Here is a 20,335-nt window from a genome sequence, read left to right as displayed (position 1 = left end):
GAGTCAAGTCAGCCTTGCCGAGTCAGAGCCGAGTCTGAGTCTGGGAACTTTGATTTAATTTATTAGATATTCCAATAAACAAAATCTAGAAAAATTAACCTTGTAGTTGTGTATTACTCTTCAATAACTTTTCTACGCCTATTTGTCTGAAAAATGGAGTTTAGAGGCGGAAGATATGGCTTGTTGAAGAGAAAAAGTGGAGCAGCTTCATCCTGCAATATTTGATAAAAAATGGTAGAATCTTTTAACAAAACCTTCATCGATGGAAAGTTCTCATTTCTAGCTTTCTATTTAGTATTTGTTTGACAATTTTTTACACTTGAGGCAAAAGTAATGTACATTAAAAAAAAAATAAAAATGTTGAAATCTCTTGTTAGATTCAAATCACGCCTGCTTCTGGCTTAATTTCTGCAAAATTTTTTAATTGAATGCAACAACTAATTAGATACCTAAATAGTTTTTCGGCCTTGGCACCAAAACTGAGAAATCATTCTTCTTTCCAATAAGTGGAAGCTATATTTTTGAAGTAAATATGAAAACGACTCCATTAAAAAGATTTCACTTTTTTTACTTTGATTTTTTACTATGTCCAATCTCTGATTTTGATGAAAAAAATTTCGTTCTTGACTTTCTTAGAGCTTCTAGATGCTCTGGAAATGCTGAAAATGCCTCCAGTATTATTAAAATGTTACAATCACCCAGAAGTCATAGGAACACTTATGCAAACTAGATTAAACGGATGCTTATTTTTCCTTTAAACTGTTTTGATTCTCCAGGTCATACAAGGATGCAAGAGAAGAGCATATTAGGTTTTTGAGGAAAATCTTTACTATCTATTAGTTTTAATCTCTCAAAAAATTAGAAAATACAATGAGCTATACCAGACAACATGACTTTGATACCATGTTAGATTTTGTGAGAAGCGAGAATCAAGCCAAGATTTGATGTTGGTTGTAGATCACATGCAACTCCACTTGATAGATGATCGAAGATTAAAAACATAGAATGGAGAGAAAATATGAAATGAGAGAAAACAAAGACAATACAAAAGAATTCTAAGAATACTCTCGATGCTCTCACTAAGCTATCATTGAACTAGTGAAGGTGGGAGTAGAGTGCTATATAAATAGCAAAAATAGGGCATATACATTCAAGAGGTGCATTAACTCCTACTACCCATAAAAGGAGGGGGGTTTTACATACTTGGCAAATGCCAAAACATGTGGCATAATCTCCTTAGGTGAAGACAAAAGGAGTTATGAAAGGTGGTACATAAAGCCAAAAGAGGGTGAGAAACCGAACTACCCCAGTAACCTACTCAGGTAAGGACAAAATAGTGGTTATGAGAGGTGGCACAAGAAGTCAAAAGAGGGTGTGTAATTCAACTTAGATGGAGTGACGCATGTAGCTGATGTATTTTGCTACGTGTCCTCATATGAAACAATCCTAATAAATCTAAGCAAGCTTAAATAATGTGTAGGAAAACATAAATACCCCTAGCACAAGGAAAATAAAAAAAGCTACACTAACAATAGGATGTTCCACTTCTAGCAAAATAAGTCACATGCCAGCAGATAACTTCCACATCTAGCCAAGAAGTATTACACCCAACTATATGGTAGATTCTCTTAACAAAATCGCCTCAAAATCTGTTATGAATGTATACGCCTAGGTGCAAATCTTCTCCCATGGTGTCCAAACTCATTATCTACAAGTTTTTTCAATTCTTACAAATATTTTATTAATTTCCTTGTAATTTTAACGCCCAACCAGCTATGAAGGAACAACCATTAATTGATTCCACATGCCATTGTAAGCCTTAACTAAACCCTTGGCGTGCTCCTTCCTTCCCACTTCCAGCTTGGTAGTCAACAATATACTTATAATCCTACTCAAACTCCACGCCCAACATAAAAATATTTAACGCCCAACCAATTCTATGCTTCACGCCAACAAAATCCTTCAAATATGGCGCCCATTATCTCTATTGTGTATTCTTTTGTAAATACTTTGATAATTTGTCTTTCTTGCAAGACATCACAGACGCTTGAGAGTGGGTGATAAGATGCTACACATGTCAAAGAGTTGGAAAACCCCTCAAGTAGGACTACACACCATTGTTCCCTTTACAGTCGTAGGAACTCTTTGAGAGGTGGGGACTGGATTTCATTGGTCCATTAAAAGCTAGCCAATTGCATTGATGCAGATACATTGTTGTAGCAATGAAGTACTTGATATAGTGGGTTGAGGCAAGAGCACCTCTAGACAATAATCTATTAGTATGACAAGATTTATATATGAGCTGATTGTCTCCAGGTTTGACATTCCCATTCAGATCACAAGCGATCGAGGATACACTTCGTGAACCATATCATTTGGTTGATGATGACAATTCCAAAATTTTCACAACCTATCAAGTCCATACTACCTGAGAGAGAATGGCTAGGTCGAGTCAACAAACAAGGTATTGATTTCAGTCATCTACATGTCTTGTGGCATTGAAGAAGCGGATTGGGAAGAAAATTTACCAGCCATACTATGGGCCTACTGTACGACATACACACACATAGTTCCAACTTATGTACAAGCAAGAAGCAATGGTCCTCGTCGAGTATATGGTTTTCTGAGTTTGAGGATTGCTATCGAGAACCGACTTGGCAATATAGAGAGTTTAAGGGAACGACTTTGCGCTAAATAAGCTTGATGAAGGAAGGGTGCTTGCTCAATGGGCCACCGAAGCCATACAAAAGTGAATGAAGTATTGGCACGAAAGGCACCTATGGAGAATAAACTTTCGGTTGGGACAATTAGTTTTAAAGTATAACAGTCATAACGAAAGCCAGGGAAGTTCAAGGTAAGATGGTTTGGTCCCTTTAAAATCTGATAAGTGGGAGACAATGGAGCTATCAAATTGGAAAACTTGGATGATACCTTGTTGAAGGATATTATCGATGACTCAAAATTAAGATTGTATAGAGAAAGGCAAAAGACCTTGATAGCAATCAATATGGTGGATTGGACAACTTGTGCAAAGGAGGCTGACATCAAATTAGGGGCAATAATTGGAGAGTACCCATCGAGGACAAGAGGGAAATTGTAGGAATTGTCATACCAACTACAAAACCATATTTGGTCAATTGTATGTGTGGACCACCACCAACCCAAGTGAGATTCTGCAATGGTACTTAAATAATACGTGTTTCTTATTCAGTTAAACGAACTGGATATGTAAGTTATGAAATGGACATAGAAATAAACACATATAAAGCCAAAAGGAAACGAGGAAGAAGTGGAATGACCTAAGTTCTTCGAAGAGGAAGAAGATGGCCAAAAGTTGAGACTGGTATTAATGGCACCACTTGTTATAATAGTAGAAGGGTCTTGGTATAATGAAATGGTGATTCATTATGCAAAAGAAAAGGGGATATTGCCACAACCACTACCATGCACTACTAGCGGAATGTGGTGAGTGGTGAAAAACCCATTGGGGCTCCAGTTGTACAAGGAGAAATTATTACATTGAATCAATAGCAAGGCAAAAGATTACTCGACGACTGTAAGAATGTTGAAAAAGGTAGGGATCATAGATAAATTTTTTGATTTGGAATATTTTGGTACTTGTGAGAAAGAATGTTTGAAATGGCCGTATAAGTCATGTCTATGGAGGCATGATACAAAAGTAAGAGAAATTTATATGAGGGGAAAAGAGAAAATTTATAGGAGGGATGGAAAATGGAAAGAAAAAGCAAAAAATAATGGAGTCGGAAAAAGTTAAAAAATTAAAAAGGGGAAATATGCAGTCGGTTAGTACAAAAAAATGTTAAAAAAGGAGGTATTAAAATACGAAGGCCGAGGAATATTAAATTAAAAGGAAAAAAGATTGAAAACTGGAGCAAAAAGTAAAATCTTATTATAGTGTGGGAGTTGGAAAGTATTAAATTGTTCAAAGAGAACATTATTACGGTACCAAGGCCAAAAAATAAGAGCATTAAAGTGGTGATTATTAAATTATTAAAAAGGGAAAAAATAAAGTGGACTATCAAAATATTAAGGGGGACAAGGATAAATTATCATTTTTTAAAGTCACAAGAGCACGACCTTGGCAATTTTTGAAGGTGCGATCTCCAATCCAAAGCCTACGACAACAAGAAACAACTCACATAGTACGACGAAGATCACAAACCCTTAGCGTATGGCATAAAAGTTCCTTAGGTGTACGATTGCCTTTCACTCCATTGAATGACCTCCATTTCATTCTTTGCGACAGTGCAACTTCAATGTATGGCTTATTATTCTCATTGTACGACCATTTTCACTCTCAACAACATCATCTCCTAGCACACAACCTTAGCGAGTTTTAATTAGCGTACGACCTTGGCAAATTGTATTCAATGTTCGACCTTTTAGGTACCTTGTTGTACGACTACCATCTTATCTCGTGCAACTCCTACATCTTGTTTTTGGGGTACGATTGGCATTGTACAACATCGTACAATAAGGAGATCATCATTTCTGCATTGTACAAAAGCATAGACATCTATTGAAGGTGCGATTCTTCCTTAGCATTGTACAACTTTTTCTTCATTGCATCGTATGACAACCTGTTGATGTGTTTTTCATGCACATGCGAACACAAAATAAAATACCAAGGTATCTTATCCTCTCTTGAACAAAGTTATTCGAATGCTGAAGATCTGCCTAAGGATCAATCGAAATAACTCCAAGGTTCTTATATGTAGGGTCTCTACGTGTGGATAAGCTCAATTTGGTCTGATGTGATTATGTTGGAATCACATGGGGACTTACGTTTGTATGCTTGATTGCTTGATTTGCTGGAACTCAAGTCCTATCTACTCAATGGGGAGAATAAAGAAATGGCGAAAGGTAAAGGGTTCAAAAAGTGTACTCTATGACCTAGAATGTAAGAAGATGGATGAACGAGTAGGTGGAGTCCTTCTGGGCTAGGTCTCACCATGCATCTAAACAATTCGACACCACCTCAGTGCAATCTTCTAAGGGAATTTTGAAGATGTTCAAATCATTACCATCAAATGCTGATCACCATCCAAGTTAATGCATGAACAATGAATGTATAACAATTTGAAATTAAGCTCTTTAATGCCAGTTGACCACACAATGCACACTTACAGTCAGTAAGATGCTAGTGGTATGGACTAGGTGGATTCCATGCGAGTGCAGTCAATAACTTCCTTCATTCAATCTAATCATTTACCATCTAAAACGAAGATTCAACAAGAAACCATGCATATTGCAAAGAAACAACACACTTCACTATAACTTCAATGAAAATGGAGTTCATTTCCAATCAAGGCAACAATTTCTTGCCTTCTCTTCCTACTCTACTCTGATTTCTATTCTTCTATCCTATTCATAAACTATTCACTATTCTAACCACTATTAACTATTAATTAACTATTGATCAACTACTAACCTTTACAAATGAAGAGCCAGAGCTTTATATAGAGAGCTCTTTACTTTTCAATGGCTCTGATTGATTTACTATCAATGGCTAGGATTTCAAGATGAAAACCCTAATTAGGGTTTGTTACAACAAACTCCTTTAGCCAATGAGAAAATTACATTCAATGCATGAGAACCAATAGGAAACAGGGGTAGGTACATCGGTGTTTGTGCCTCCATGCATAAGCGTGATTCACTGAATCTGGACATGTTGATGCAGAGACTTCTGATCGGAGGAATAGTGACTGGGATGCCACCTTGTCTGGTACTTGCTTTGTGATGACCTTGGTCGATCCTCCCTCGTCCTTGATGTGCTTGATAAATGATGTACCCTCTCCTTGACTCTCCTATGTTTGATGAGACTTCTTGATTTTGCACAGTGATGGTAGGAGGTCATAGTCAAGTCACTCCTTCTCTGGTGGCATTTTGTGATTTCTCCATGTGATAGAATGAGGCCCTTGAAGATGTTTAGCTCCATTGCTTGCAAGTGTTAAACACTTGAAGTCTTTAGCACTTTGAGTCTTCTTTTATGCACTTAAGGGGCCCTTTGAGGATGATGAAGCTTCCTAATGAGGTCCTCCTTGTCTTTGTCTGTTCTTCCTTCTAGCCCGACCTTCTTGATCTACAAAGAGAACAAAAGATGATTAAGAATACATGATATATATTCATTCTAACACGACATTTCTTACCTTAAGTCATCAATAAGAAGATATTAGGATCAATTTTGCTTTGGACCCTTTGGAAGGACAAGACCTATAATGAAATTCGCTCTAAACCCTTTCCAAGGACGGGACCTATATTGAAATTCGCTTTGAACCCTCTCCAAGGACAGGTTCTATAATGAAATTCGCTCTGGACCCTCTGGAAGGACAAGGAGTGAATTTGGCATTTAGTCTAAAATTCATCATTTCCTTTGCTTCAATTCACTTCTCAAGGCAAGTATACATCAACCCTCTCTCAACCACGCTATAGGATCAAAGATTTTGACCCCAAACAAGGAGTAAATAGGTGTTTAGGAAAATTCGCTCTGGACCCTTTGGAAGGGTTAGGAGCGAATTTTGCATTTTGCTCCATTTTCCTTCATAAAAATTCATTTCTCATCCTTTTCTCATAAAAACCAAGTCTTTTGCCCTAAAAAATGCTTAGGAATAGGTTTTGCCCAAGGGCTTAGGCAAGGTACAAGACCTCCAAGAAAATTCGCTTTGGACCCTTTGGAAGGGTCAGGAGCAAAATAGCAATTTTGCTCAATTCTTCCTTCGTAGAACTTCATCTCTCGCCCTTACCTTATCAAGATCAAGTCATTTGCTTTCAAAAATGCTTAGGAATGGATTAGTTCAAAGGTTTGAGCAAGTTACAAGGCTTCTTGAAGAAATTTGCTCAGGATCCTTTGGAAGGGTCAGGAGTGAATTTTCTCCCTTAGGCACAATTCACATTTCTTTTCTCATAACTTTGCCTTAGACTTGAACTTTGATCCTTTTCTTTCCATACTCAAGCCAATTTGCTCTCACTATCAAAGAAACAATAATCTGCAAAAAATCGTGATTATACGCGATTAATTGCAGATCGGCCAGGTAGCCGATTTATACCCCGAAATAATCGCCAAAAATCGGTCAAACAGTTCAACGATTTTTTGGAAAAAAATTGGCTAAAAATCGCGATTACTCGCCTGTTAATTGCAAAAAAACCCTGGAAAAACCGCGTTCAGAAACAACATGAAAAAACCCTAGAACGACGCGAAAAAAAACCCTAAACAATGCGAAAATGTACGATTTTGCCCTTTAATTCTCGCCGAACTTCTCAGGAAAATGCAAGATCAATGATGACGCAGCATCCGACTTTGACGGCGACAGCAGCATCTGGATTCAACGATGACAACAACATTCGATGGGAGCATTCGAATTCACAGGTTTTTTTCCTCTTCGAATTTTTGGTTTATTAATTTTTTGTGAATTCGAATGCAATATAAAGTTATAAACTAAAGGATTTTGATTTATAGGAGATAGTTCTGATTTATTTGTGAATTCACAAAACTATATACAGAAAATCAAGACTATAAGCTTTCCTATAAGTATATAGTTCTGATTTTCTGTATATTAATTTCTATATGTTAAGCTAGGGCTAATATAAATTTGTGAATTCGAATGCAATATAAATTTGTTTATTTTGATTTTCTGTGAATTCGAATGCAATATAAGTTTGTTAAACAGTGACCATAGCTTTTGAAGATCTCCATTATATGATAGTAGCCCTAGCCTAATATTGCATTCGAATTTACAGTGACTTAATATATCTTAATATATGAGAGTGACTAGGGTCGAATTCACAGTTGCAAAAACTACAGAAAATCAATAAAAATTTGTTTATTTTGATTTTCTGTAGTTTTTTATAAATTTGTGACTTAATATTTTGTGAATTCGAATGCAACTGTAGTTTTTTGTAGTCACTGTCATATATTAAGCTATATTAAGCAACAATGACCCTAGCTTTTGAAGAATTCGAATGCAACTGTAGTTTTTTGAAGATTTGCTTAATAGCTATATTAAGCACCAATCATATATTAAGCTATAATAAACATAGAACCTAAATCTGATAAACCTTGGTTTATTAAAATCTATGTTCTATGGTTATTAGATTCTTCTTCTATTCTACAATCTGACAAACATAGAACATAGATTTTAATAACTATTCACAGGTTTATCAGATTCTTCCTCAATCTTATGCTCCTTTAGTTATTCTTGTTCACTATTAGGTATTCTAGAATCTGATAAACATAGAAAATTCTTTGTAACATGCTAAATTTTTTAAAAGAGAACCATTCAAATAATCTAACCGTTGCAAAAATAGCCGTTAACATAAGCATAGCAAGATGGATTTAAAAAAAAAGAGTTCAAAACAGGAACATGAATAACGATAACTGAAGATTAAGTACATGGAACTAAAAATTAAGCATACATGCAATATTTAAGAACTAATTAACTTGCATGAAATGAAAGAGAGATAGGGTTTAGAGAGTACTCTTCAACTGATGCTAAATTCTGAACTTCAAACTCTGTCATGATATTGGTGGGGAGGGTAAGTATCATTAGGGCGCTTTTCCGCCTAACCACAGACTATCTAGTCCGCTGTGCCATATCCTTCTGGACTGGCCCGGCCCTTCGCAGGGAGGTAAAGGAATACGAGAACTCAATGCCATCTGAGACTTGGTGTTAGGACCTACACACTTAGTCGGTCATACACTAAGGGTAACTCCCTACTAGTATGATGCTTTGACTAAGGGTGTATCTGGTGCTAAAGATCAGAGTAGTGCATGCGTTACGCAACACCACCTTGGCCAAGGTTTTACACTGTAAGCACGAGTTTTCGCGCAATCAATGATCTCACCCTTCTCTGCAAAAGTCTGGGTTTTTCGAGTTCAGCTGAACTCGAAAGTAAGTCTAAGGACCATCTTGGGGTTAGCGTTCAATAGTTATAGGATAAGTATTTCAAGTGTTATCAACCATTTCTTTCTTGCACAACTACTATGCTTTCAACATGTTTCAATTGAACCCCTGGCTTAGGAAATAGGGGCATAGGAGTCGCCAATTGTACGTTCAAATCCTAAGTACAGATTTTAACCTGCCGGACATGTCTCTGCTGTCCAGTCACTTGGGAGTAACCTCCCAATGATGATGCTACTGCATCATGTACAATCGCGCTCTTCCACCCACTGCCTTCCTAGGCTAGGGTATGGATAAATTTCCTAACACTAGAGAGGTTGATTTTAATAAAATAAGATTATCTAAGTGCTGACTTATCCTCTTAGTTTAAGAAATTCTGGAAGCTTGGTTAGAGGTCAAAATCTTCTTTAGGTTGACTCGGAAAAGAACTCTCTTCCTTGGGATGATACAAATCTGCACCGTTATGTCGGTAAATACTTACCAGTGCATGCCAAGATACGTATACACGGGCACGTGAGTACAATTACCTTTGCGTATACGGCAAGTACTACTAGTTATTAACACACTGGTACATACTTGCCAGTATATGCCCAAGTATGGTACATACGTGTACCTGTATCCGCACCTTTGCAGACACAATGAGTATTCTAGGTGTCTAAGGTTTAAGGCTAGTTTACTTTAGTCATAAATTAACAATGGCCTTATCCTTTGAGTTATACTGACTTAAAATTTCATGAAGAGCAGAGATTCTGCAGGTAAGATTTATTCCAGATTGTAGTTTAACTGTGATTTACAAGTGAGTCTATAAAATTTGTTTACAGTTTGTTGTTTTGTTTCAGTTGTTCTATTGAGGTTGCTGAAGATTTAATTTCCTTGTTCTAGGAAGATAACAACAGGATTATCGTAATATAGATATCTTGCCTTCTCAAAATAAATTGCTCTCTCAAGGTCATGCTTCTACTTGCAACATATATAACAGTAATGACATTATTCCTTCCTTCCTTAATATTCCAAACAGTGAACAAATTTGTTTAATATAAAGGTTCAGCAGAGAATAGGACTGTATTTTCTTTTTTTATACAAGTTAAACCCTCATCCAACAGAGGTTTGAGTTTTTAATTCCATTCCTCTCTTTTCAAACATGTTTTAAAGGGCATAATAGTAAGTTCTAGACCTGCAGACATCTTCACATACATATTTGTATATATATATATATGCAAACATATATGTAATTATACCTTCTTCCAGATTTTGTAATGTTCCCACTTTAGCAGTTGACCAAGTGTATGTGCGTTAGCCTAGCTCTACATGGTCCCGAGGGCTAACGAAGGGTTTAAGGGGATCCTGGAGTGTTTTGGCCTAGTCATTTCCAGTTTGGGCTAAAACGGAGTTGATTTACTTAGTTTCAGGCATACTTACCATTTTTAGTAAGTCAGCAGGACACAACGGAGGCTAGCTTTGGTGATTGGATTCGATACTCCTCGGCGAGAGCTTTCTGACGAGCTATCACTCGTGCTATTCGGAGCCCGATTGGTAATATATTTTAATGCCTGAAGTGTTATTAAAGTAACATTTAATTTAATTGTAAAATATTAAAGTGTTACTTTAATATTTATTTTATGGGGATGTGTGCAAATCAAAGGGGCACCCAAGGGAGACATAAGTGAATATTTTAATATGTTTTATATTGCACATCGTTTATCCCACATTGCTCAAGTGAGTTGGGTCGACTCTTGGAGAAAGAATAAAAAGAAGCTTTTGTGGCTTCATTCAACATGTTGAATATGAGAAGAAATTGATGTGTGAGTTGCAGATCCGTTCTTGGCATTAGAGGACGTCTATCCTCTCTTGTGACATTCTAGACATCATTCCCTTGGGGTTTGGTCTTTGGAATCCATTGCTATCAGCTTCATTAACAGGCAGATTGGGTGCATCTCCAGCTATAGGCAGATTTGGTGTTTTGCTCATACCTTCTTCACTTCTTGACCAATGCTTATGCCATTCTGAAGGGATGATTTTATGAAGATATTGGACTGGTTGAAGACTAATTAATACTGTAGCAGCACTGTAGCGCAACACTATTCACGTTACTGTAGCATGACACTATTCACGCTACTGTAGCGCGACACTATTCACGTTACTATAGCACGACACTATTCATGTTACTGTAGCAGCAAGATGGGAAGTCATTGTTGGAACATTATGTCAAAAATGCTGGAGTATTTAGTGAGTTGAAAAATCTGCTATGTATTTGACTTTATTAATTTTGGAAAGAATATCATATCAACAGTAGTTCAATCTTCATGTTGCATATTATTGTAATTTCCTTCTAGTTCATGTTATGTGATTTTAAACCTATGCAAAGACTTAAAAACAAACAAACATTTCATTTCCGAAGCCATAAGAGGTTTAAACATTAAACGGAGAAATAAGGAGTTGGATGCAAACTGTTTGACTAAATTTCTATCAGCAGTTGGTTTAGTTTTTGGGCATTCTAGGTTGTCCATTACAGATTTCATGCACAACTACTCAAAACCCTACACAAATTTTAGGGTATTTCTTCCTGCTGGTGATTATCTACTCTAGTAGAAAACAACGACGTAGGTATTACAATCATAATGCAGAAGGGTTTGAATCCCCACATGAAATCCAAGTAATACACTTAACCATATGTATTTGCATATATATAACAGAAATTTAACTGCATTTTCCTTTAATAATCTCAAAATTTAAGATGAATAGTAGGAATAAGAACCAATTCGCAGGGTTAGGACAAGGTATCATAACCTGATTTCTTAGAAGAAATCTTTCTCCAAAATGTCCTTGCTGAAACCTTTATTTCCTTCAAACGCAGGCCAATGGTGAAGATGCCCAGAAATGTAAGGAAAAAACACAGCCAATAGACAAGAAAATGTCGAGCAAACCCTTTTTCTCCGTCTAGATAGTAAGAAGAGAATGCCCCTTTATTCCCTCCTCCTTTGTTTATGTATTAACCCTAAAACATTTACTGCTTGCCACGCCCTAATACCAGGCGGAATTCAAAACCTGCCTCATGATTCCCGTGACTGCAACCCTCACGCACTCAGCATTTTCTTGGCTTCCTCACGAAGCTTTTTCCGTGAAATATCTCTTTCCTCTTGTTATGAAGTTTTGCGATAACTATTCAGCCCCATCTTTTCCCCAAAAGGCTCGATAAAATATATCATGATGTGCGATTTTTAAAAGAGATTTATATTTTTGCAATACCCTTTTCTTAAGTAATCCTCCTAATAGCTCGATATAACATAATAACTTACTCATAGAATGAGTAAACATGCCATAGCTTAGAGTACTATAAAATTAAATGCTTTTACTTAAAACTTATTTATTTTTAATATTAAGGAATTAATCCAAGTAAATCAATTAGCAACTTTAGGAGGGGTAAATTTATGTCTCCCCCTCACATAATCTTCACTTTAATAAAGATGCCAAATAAAGTTGGCACAAGATAATTTGTCTAATTAAAAAGAAACGTTGCCATATAATTATAAATTTATTTAAACTATATATATATTTATTTATATTTATATATGTGGCCTATACTCCCTACGAATACTTGACTGCGGTAGTATGTATACGACCATGTATATGTACTCCCGTACCCAAGTACTCGTATAGGATATATATATATATATAGGATAAAAGAACATTGGTCCAACCACTTGATTTATAATTAATATAACAATTAATTAATATTAATAATTAATAATTGCCGTAATAATTGCCGCGAGAATTGACAACCCTAAATTCCTCTATACTGACCTACTCAGTTATCTAGCGCACTAGCTAGCAAGGTTTGACAAAATCAACCTAGGTTTACCTGGCTTAGGCTAGAATTTCCAAATAGCATTGAGTTCTTCCTTCCTTTCACCTCCCGACTTGATGATACTTTCCCTCCTTTCGTGGAGGATGACGATCTCCTGCACACACTTGGCCCACGTAAATTGGTTAGATCCAATCTTGTCTAGTTCTGACAAATAATAAATCCTGATAAAAGCGAAACATGATATCATATTGTTAACTACTATTCATCTATTTACTAAATCAAAGTACATCAAATTAGCATATAAAACATAATTATCATTATTCACATTTGCATAATCATCTGAACAAATCCATCATTTAAAGCATAAAACTAGGCACATTATACATCATACGAGTATATCAAAATGCACCAGGGTTAACATGTATCAGGACGTAAATACTGCACAGAATCAACTAGGGCACAAGTGGGATGTAACATTCTTGTTCACTATTAGTTCATTGTTGTTCACTCTTCTTCAATCTTCTTCACTATAAATATAGAATCTAGAATCTATGTTCACTATAAATACATCAGAACATCAGAACATGTCCGATTCAGAATAAACATAGAAAATCTGCCTAAAATAAATATCTTGCAGCCTATTTACAAACATGAGGTGTTCCTTGGTATTCATGTTCACTTCATATTCATGAGTGTACATGTTCAATGCCTTGCCTAAGTTAATTTGACCAGTCTCTACTATCAAATGCCCATATAACTGTGTGTGACTTCTTACTATCGTTTCTCTGTCTTGATGTCATAAATTTATGAATTAATGTCGCTGTTCATGCTCATCTACTAGATTATGTGTTGTACTATTGAGCAATGATTGAAGTATACTATTGTTGTAATCTTGAAATTCAATTACATTTAGATTTCCAATTTCCCATGTGAATGAAATTCAAATGCAATTATTATACACAAACCTAACACTAGATCCCTAAGAATTAAAGATTGAGTGTAATGTCTTTGCAGAATTGATTCTTCATCACAATGCCACGTCTTAAAGACTTTGCGTGGACACATTGCACAACAATTCCTGGTAGCACGAAGGTCAAGTGCAATTGGTGTCTAGAGGACATCAGTGGTGGAATTTATCGTTTCAAATAGCATTTGTCAAAAGAACGAGGAAATAACACTGAGATATGCAAAAGATGCCCTGTAGATGTCTTGTATCAGGCAAGGCAAGCTCTTGAAGGGATTGCTGAGAGCAAGGCCAAAAAGGCAAGAATTGGGGTTGAACTAGGTTCTAGTTTTGCAAATGCCAGGAGGAACCGCTTGGGTGAGGGGGATGGTGAAGAAGGGGGTTTCAATGAATCTGGGTCATCACCTAGTTCTATAGCACGTGGACCAAACACATGTGGAGGAAACATTAGTACTTTCTTCCAACCTCGTAGTACATCGGGATCGCAAACCACTTTGGAGAGTACAGGATGGAGGAAAAACGTCACAGAACAAGCAAAGAAGACAATTGGTAATTTTTGGTACTCCTCTCACTTGGCATTCCATGCTTCCAGAAATCTTTATTGGCAACCTATGGTAGATGCCATTGTAGCTGTAGGTCCGGGTTTTCAAGCCCCATCTTCCTAGTCTTTGAGGGTTGGAATGCTACAAGATGTAGTACGGGATGTTGAAGATGTTGTTAAAGAGCATCGGTTACAGTGGGCTATTACTGGTTGTAGCATTATGTCAGATGGTTGGACAAATAGAAGGAACCGAACTCTCATTAACTTCCTTGTCTCTTGTGAGATTGGAATTGTTTTTTTGAAATTTGTGGATGCATCTAATATTTCAAAAAACACAACTGCATTGTTTGAGATGTATGAAATGGTAGTTACGGATGTAGGGCCACAAAATGTGGTTCAATTTATCACTGATTGTAATATCTTGGATTCGTTTTTTTTTTTTTTAAGACCAATAAGAATCATCAACCAACATATACCCGTTAAGGTTCGAAAGCATAAACTCAAATCTTGCTGAAAAAACAACCCTTCCACTTTCTGATCACCAAGTGCCCAATGTGGGAAGGTGAGAGCATATGGTGAAGAGGGGATCGTTAGATCACAAATCTGCTAAACTGATAAAGTAAATACAATATTGGGCGGCAAGCCAGCCCCTTCCGCTAATCTAGCGGGAAAGCAAGAGACTTGGCGGTGAACCAGCCAAGAGAACCATACAGTAAACACAAATCGCTCAACCGCAGTATTTCAGCGGGAGGACTGAATTACAAATACTCAACTCGACCGCTTATGCAGCGGGAGGACCAAAACAACCAATCATCACTCGATCGCGTATGCAACGGGAGGACTGAATTACAATTTAACTGATGTAGGCGACAAGCCAGCCTCTTCCACTTTTCAATGGGATAAGAGATTACAAGCTAGAATGGGTTAGTACTACTACTTAACCTTACAATAACAGAGAGAGTGAGAGTAGAAGAATAATGCTGAACATAAAAGATAATAAGCATGAAACTCTGCTAACATCAAAACTGCAGATTGGAAATGCATAACCAACAGCCTATAAACCCACTAAATCACTCATATCTCTCTCAATACTCACCCAATTCACCCAAAATCAAACCCAAACCAACACTAGACCAATAGCGATGAAGACAAACCAGAAGTAAGCTATCAAAACATCCCCATTTATTTGGCACACATCCCAATGCACCTTCTAAAATCCACGCCTAACCAGATAATTTTGATTTGCAATATTAATTCCATACTCAATGAAAGGTGCTAAAAACTTACAATATGAATCACCAGCAGTAGGAAGGATGAATGAGCCGGTACCCAGAATGGCCAGACACTTAGGCAAAGAGGTGTGATAAAAAATGTGCTTCAGCCACAGGTTAACCAGCAACTCCAAAAATAGCTCCAAACACCAAAAAGACTAAGATATGCAATGAAAGTATGGTAGATTACAACACATAGCTAGGTACTATATTTCAAGTACGAAACTGGAAAGCACTAGGGAGCCGCACTCTGAAGCCTCAAAGTTATGATGCCAATCCGGCAGCATAACAATGCAAATTTTCAAGATGTCCAGAATGAGAGCCCAAGGCTCATATTTATAACTCCACGCCTTCCCAAATGCAAATTCAATGTACCCGACTCATCGGGGATGGCACAAAATTCGAGGCACCTACCCCTGCTTCCTATTGGTCCTCACTCCTGGAATGTAATTTTCTAATTGGCTAAGGAAGTTTTTTGTAACAAACCCTAATTAGGGTTTCTATCTTGTAATCCTAGCCATTGGTTCTAACTCAATCAGAGCCGTCTGTTTGTAAAGGGTTCCCTATATAAAGCCTTGGCTCCTCATTTGTAAAGGTTAATAGCTAGCTAATAGAAATAGTTGGTTAATAGAGAATAGATAGTAGTGAATAGTCAGAGAGTAAGAATAGTTAGAGTAGAATAGAAAGAGAAGGCAAAGATTGTTGCCAAGATGTTGTTGTAAAGGACTTATAAACTTCATTGAAGAAATGGTGAATTCTATGGGTCGATTCAACAATTTGCATGGTCTCTATACTTCTCAAATTTGATTTCATGTTATTAGATGAGTGGAAGAAATGTGTATGATCGATGGTGAAATTTGTATATCCATACTACTAGCAGTTTGTTGATTGCAGACTTGCCTTGTGTAGTCAACTGGAGTCATTCAACTTAAGCTTAATTTCAATTGTCGCTTCTTCATTGATATGCATCAACCTGATGGTGTCCATGCCTGTAGCGGTGATCTGAACATCATAAAGCTTTCCTCAGAAGATCGCACTAACCTTGTGGAGATGGTCCTGGGATGTCAAAGCAAGACTTATTTAGAATTTCATCAAAGGTCATTCATTGCTCCTACATTCTTAGTGTTAGAATTAGATCCTTCCCTCACCCTTATCCTTTTTTTCCTTTTTCAAAATCTCACGTTCCAGCAATATTCAAATCAAATCAGACGCTCAGGCAATCGAATGTAAGTCCCCTTGTGATTCCAGCAAAATCACATCATACCGTGAGAAGCTTATCCACACGTAGAGAACCTACATACAAGAACCTTGGAGTTACTCTGACTGATCCTTCGGCGAAATCTTCAGCAGTCGGGAACTTTGTTCAAGAGAGGATAAGATACCCTTAGGTATTTTATTCTGTGTTCGCATGTGCATAAAAAACACATGAACAGTACTCACCTAAAAAACGAGTACTTGCCAAAAACTTAGCTAGTCAAATTGGCAATTTTTCTTGTGAGTTACTTGAGAAGGCAAAATAATGCCGTGTGGTCCTAAGTCTGCCAACAATGATTAGGATATTATTGCTATAACATTATGTACCAGCCAACCATAAATGTGTATGACAATGACTGTCTAGTTCTGAAAGATTGGGTGATCCAGATTGCTAAGGTTCATGTAGTGGATAACACCCTACAAGATATGTATAATATTCATGCTAAAGGACAATTTGACAATGAGTGTAAATAGAATGAAACAAGTAACATATCAAGACATGATTGAACATCTATTTGAAATAGAGGATATGGTATTTGTTCTTATACAATAATAGAAGCAATCAATATGAAGCAGACTGGAAAGAAAAGATCACGAACTTATTATGGATCTAACAAGGTGTGGGAAAAGGTTTGAGAAGTGGCTTATGCTTTGAATGTCCTCAACCAAAGAAAGTTGCATGATGTATGCCATGTTACATTGAATGACACAAATAATTAGCTGTAATTAATGAGGAAGGTAGGTTGGTATTGAAACCTAAATGCCTCTTGGGGAGGAGTAGAAGCTTCTGAGAAACAAAACCATTAATTTGTTGAAGGTAAAATGGAAGGACTTTAAGAGGAGGGTGCAACATTGGAGATTTCAGAAAATCATCAAATTTGCAATAAATTTGTGGGAGAAGAATCATAAAGTCTTGGAGGTCAGTTTCAAAATTAAAAACCTTCCTTTCTCATATAACGTCTTGGTTGGGCTATGTTTTGTGATTTACAAGTTAGTTGATTGATTCTTGCCATTTATCTCCTTTTTAGCTTAAAACTTAGGCCAAAATTTTGTATTTTCTAAGATGTTATTAAGAATGCCATCCATCCTAGTACTACTCTAGGCTGAGCATGTGTAACTTTTAAATTTTTACCATCGTTGGGGACAAAGCTTTCTAATTGGGAGGATGATGTGCATACCTAGACACATGTTATTAGCATTGTGTTTATGGGCTAGTTTGTTTGTAAGCCTATGGCATTGAATCTTAGTTTTAGTTTTACTATTTAAACTCTATTTCCATTAATATTTTAAACAAGGTTTATGTTTTTTGGGCTTATTAATTGCTTTTGATAGGAGCTTTGAACCCACAGCAGAACCACAACCTGCCTTCAAGGGGATAAACATGCTGACATCTTTAAGTGTCTTTATGCCCAAACCCTCCCTTTAGGGATTTGAACCATGGTTCTCCTTATGGTCGTTATGGTCATGCACTACTATGCTAGTACCTTTGTGTAATAACTAAGGATTAGTTATGTGGTTATGTCATAATGAAATCATTCCTCTCTTTCCTGGGGTAGAAATTGAGGAAAAACACTTATTTTGTATATTATTTCATATTTAAATCTATCTAATAAAAGAAGGTTGGTTCTGCCTACTTGAGTAAAATTGAGAGCTTGTGTTCAGCAGCAGGATTTGCAGGTTTAAATCCACCTTGAGGAAAATTGTATTCTCACATTATGTAATTTGTTGGAGCATAAATGTGTCGTGTCTTAGTATGACTAGTATTCTAGACTTCAGAATCTTAAGTATATTATCTATAATGTTTGTGAGGGAGGGTGCAAGTATTTTATTAACATCCACAAGGAAATAAAAGCATGCAGGTCCCAAAATGATATTGCCTATTGTTTTAATGGAACTTTTTGTGGAATTTTTGTGTATGCTTATTGTCTGATGTTTTGAGGGAGCTACATTACGTATCCTCATGGAAATAGAAGTTGGTTAGGAATCATGGACACATTGCGGTATAGATATATTGATAAAGGGTCATTGTGTAAATTTGTGCTTGTGTTGGCTAAAAGAGTTGTAGTAGATTTCTAATATAGAATAGAGTTGTTGTAGTTTTTTGTTATAGAATAAATAGGTCAGTCAAGATATTTAAGATAAAATTATTATTTTGTAGATTGGATTGAACAGAATGTATTTTAATAAAGTTTATAAAATGTATTATGGCTAAAATGTAGAAAAATTAATATAGATACATAACTATAGGATGATAGGAGTTACAGGAAGGAATGAGATCAAAGACTAATGCAATAATTTGTTTCTAGCTTTGGAACAAAGTTGGATAGATGTCATCTTCTGTTGCACCAACGACTGACTTATTCTACAGGGGATGCTAGCTTTCAAGTATTGTTCCATGTTGTACTTGTAAGTTTGGGCTTATGCGTCTAAGATTCTAATGCAAATCTGTTGTTTCCTTTTATAAGCCTTTCTTAGCTACACTTTGTCTTCATGGCACACTATCTGCTACCTTTTTTAATATCATCACAGCCAATTTTTTGTGGTACCAAGATTCTAAGGCTACAAAATATTTAATTTCCTAATGACGCTAGCCATTTTGAAATAATTATGGAATAAAGTCTTGGTTCTATATCAAAGGTGATTTTGCGGATTTAGCAATAGCTTTCTGTGGATCAAGGTTGTTGAGGCAACAGTACAAGTGCAGCTGATGGGAGCATAGAAGTATTCACACAATTCTGATTTTAACTGAATGAAACAAGAATAGCTTTGGCACTTTAATCTGCTAGTAAAACCTACATTATTCCATCTTATCATGTGATTCAATACAATTGACAAAAAGTGCTCTATTAGTATAGTCCTAAGTTACCAATTTTTGTAGATTTCTATTACATCAGGCAACAAAATTGCAGATCTCAATGCCATGGCCAAAATAAAAGAGCTCTACTGGCATTGAAATTTCTTAGTTCTCTTTTATTGCCTCTCCAGAATTCCTTTATGTGCTCATTGTGCATGTATGAGTTTGTATCCTGCGCTTTTGCTCACTTGCATTTTTCGCATTATGAATTCATTGTTTTGAATACTTCAGATGCGATCAGGATACGGTCGATCATTATTTGAACCTCTCTTGCCTCTGATTTTGGGCCGAGACATCAGTGGTGAAGTTGCAGCTGTTGGAAGTTCAGTTCGGCAGTTACATGTGGGCCAAGAAGTCTTTGGAGCTCTGCATCCCACTGCAATAAGAGGCACTTACAGTGATTATGCTATTCTATCAGAGGAGGAGCTTGCACCAAAGCCACCTTCTCTTACACATGTGGTAAGTTTTAGTTTTGAAAATGGTTGTTTGGAGTCTGGACATCTAACTCTTTTTCTCTGTTAGCATCATTGCATATTGAATACCCATTTTTTTTAATGACTAATTGTGCCCTGGCTTTTGTGAACTTTTAAGAGATTTTTAGCTGAATATTTTCATTCTCTTTTCAATCTATGGATTTTTTTCCTTCACCTCTTGTACTAATCAGCTATCAGTTGGTATGTTTATGCCCTTTCTCTAATGCTTGTCTGTTTTGGTTGGACTTCCAAAGG

The 20,335-nt window shown here is 36.5% G+C and overlaps 1 protein-coding gene across 3 annotated transcripts in view; it reads left to right on the top strand.

The window, feature by feature from the left end:
• Window positions 1-20,335, top strand: part of LOC131066542 (uncharacterized) — a 148,367-nt gene that overhangs the window by 36,673 nt on the left and 91,359 nt on the right. For all 3 annotated transcript variants that reach the window (XM_058001476.2, XM_058001422.2, XM_058001360.2), the window contains exon 2: window positions 19,839-20,066. In XM_058001476.2, the coding sequence (XP_057857459.2) occupies window positions 19,839-20,066 (228 nt within the window). The remainder of the gene's footprint in view (window positions 1-19,838; window positions 20,067-20,335) is intronic.

Source organism: Cryptomeria japonica, chromosome 7 (genome assembly GCF_030272615.1).
Source record: "Cryptomeria japonica chromosome 7, Sugi_1.0, whole genome shotgun sequence".
Taxonomy (NCBI): Eukaryota; Viridiplantae; Streptophyta; class Pinopsida; order Cupressales; family Cupressaceae; genus Cryptomeria; species Cryptomeria japonica.
The sequence above is the reverse complement of the archived record's forward strand: the minus strand, read 5'-3'. Positions and strand labels throughout refer to the sequence as shown.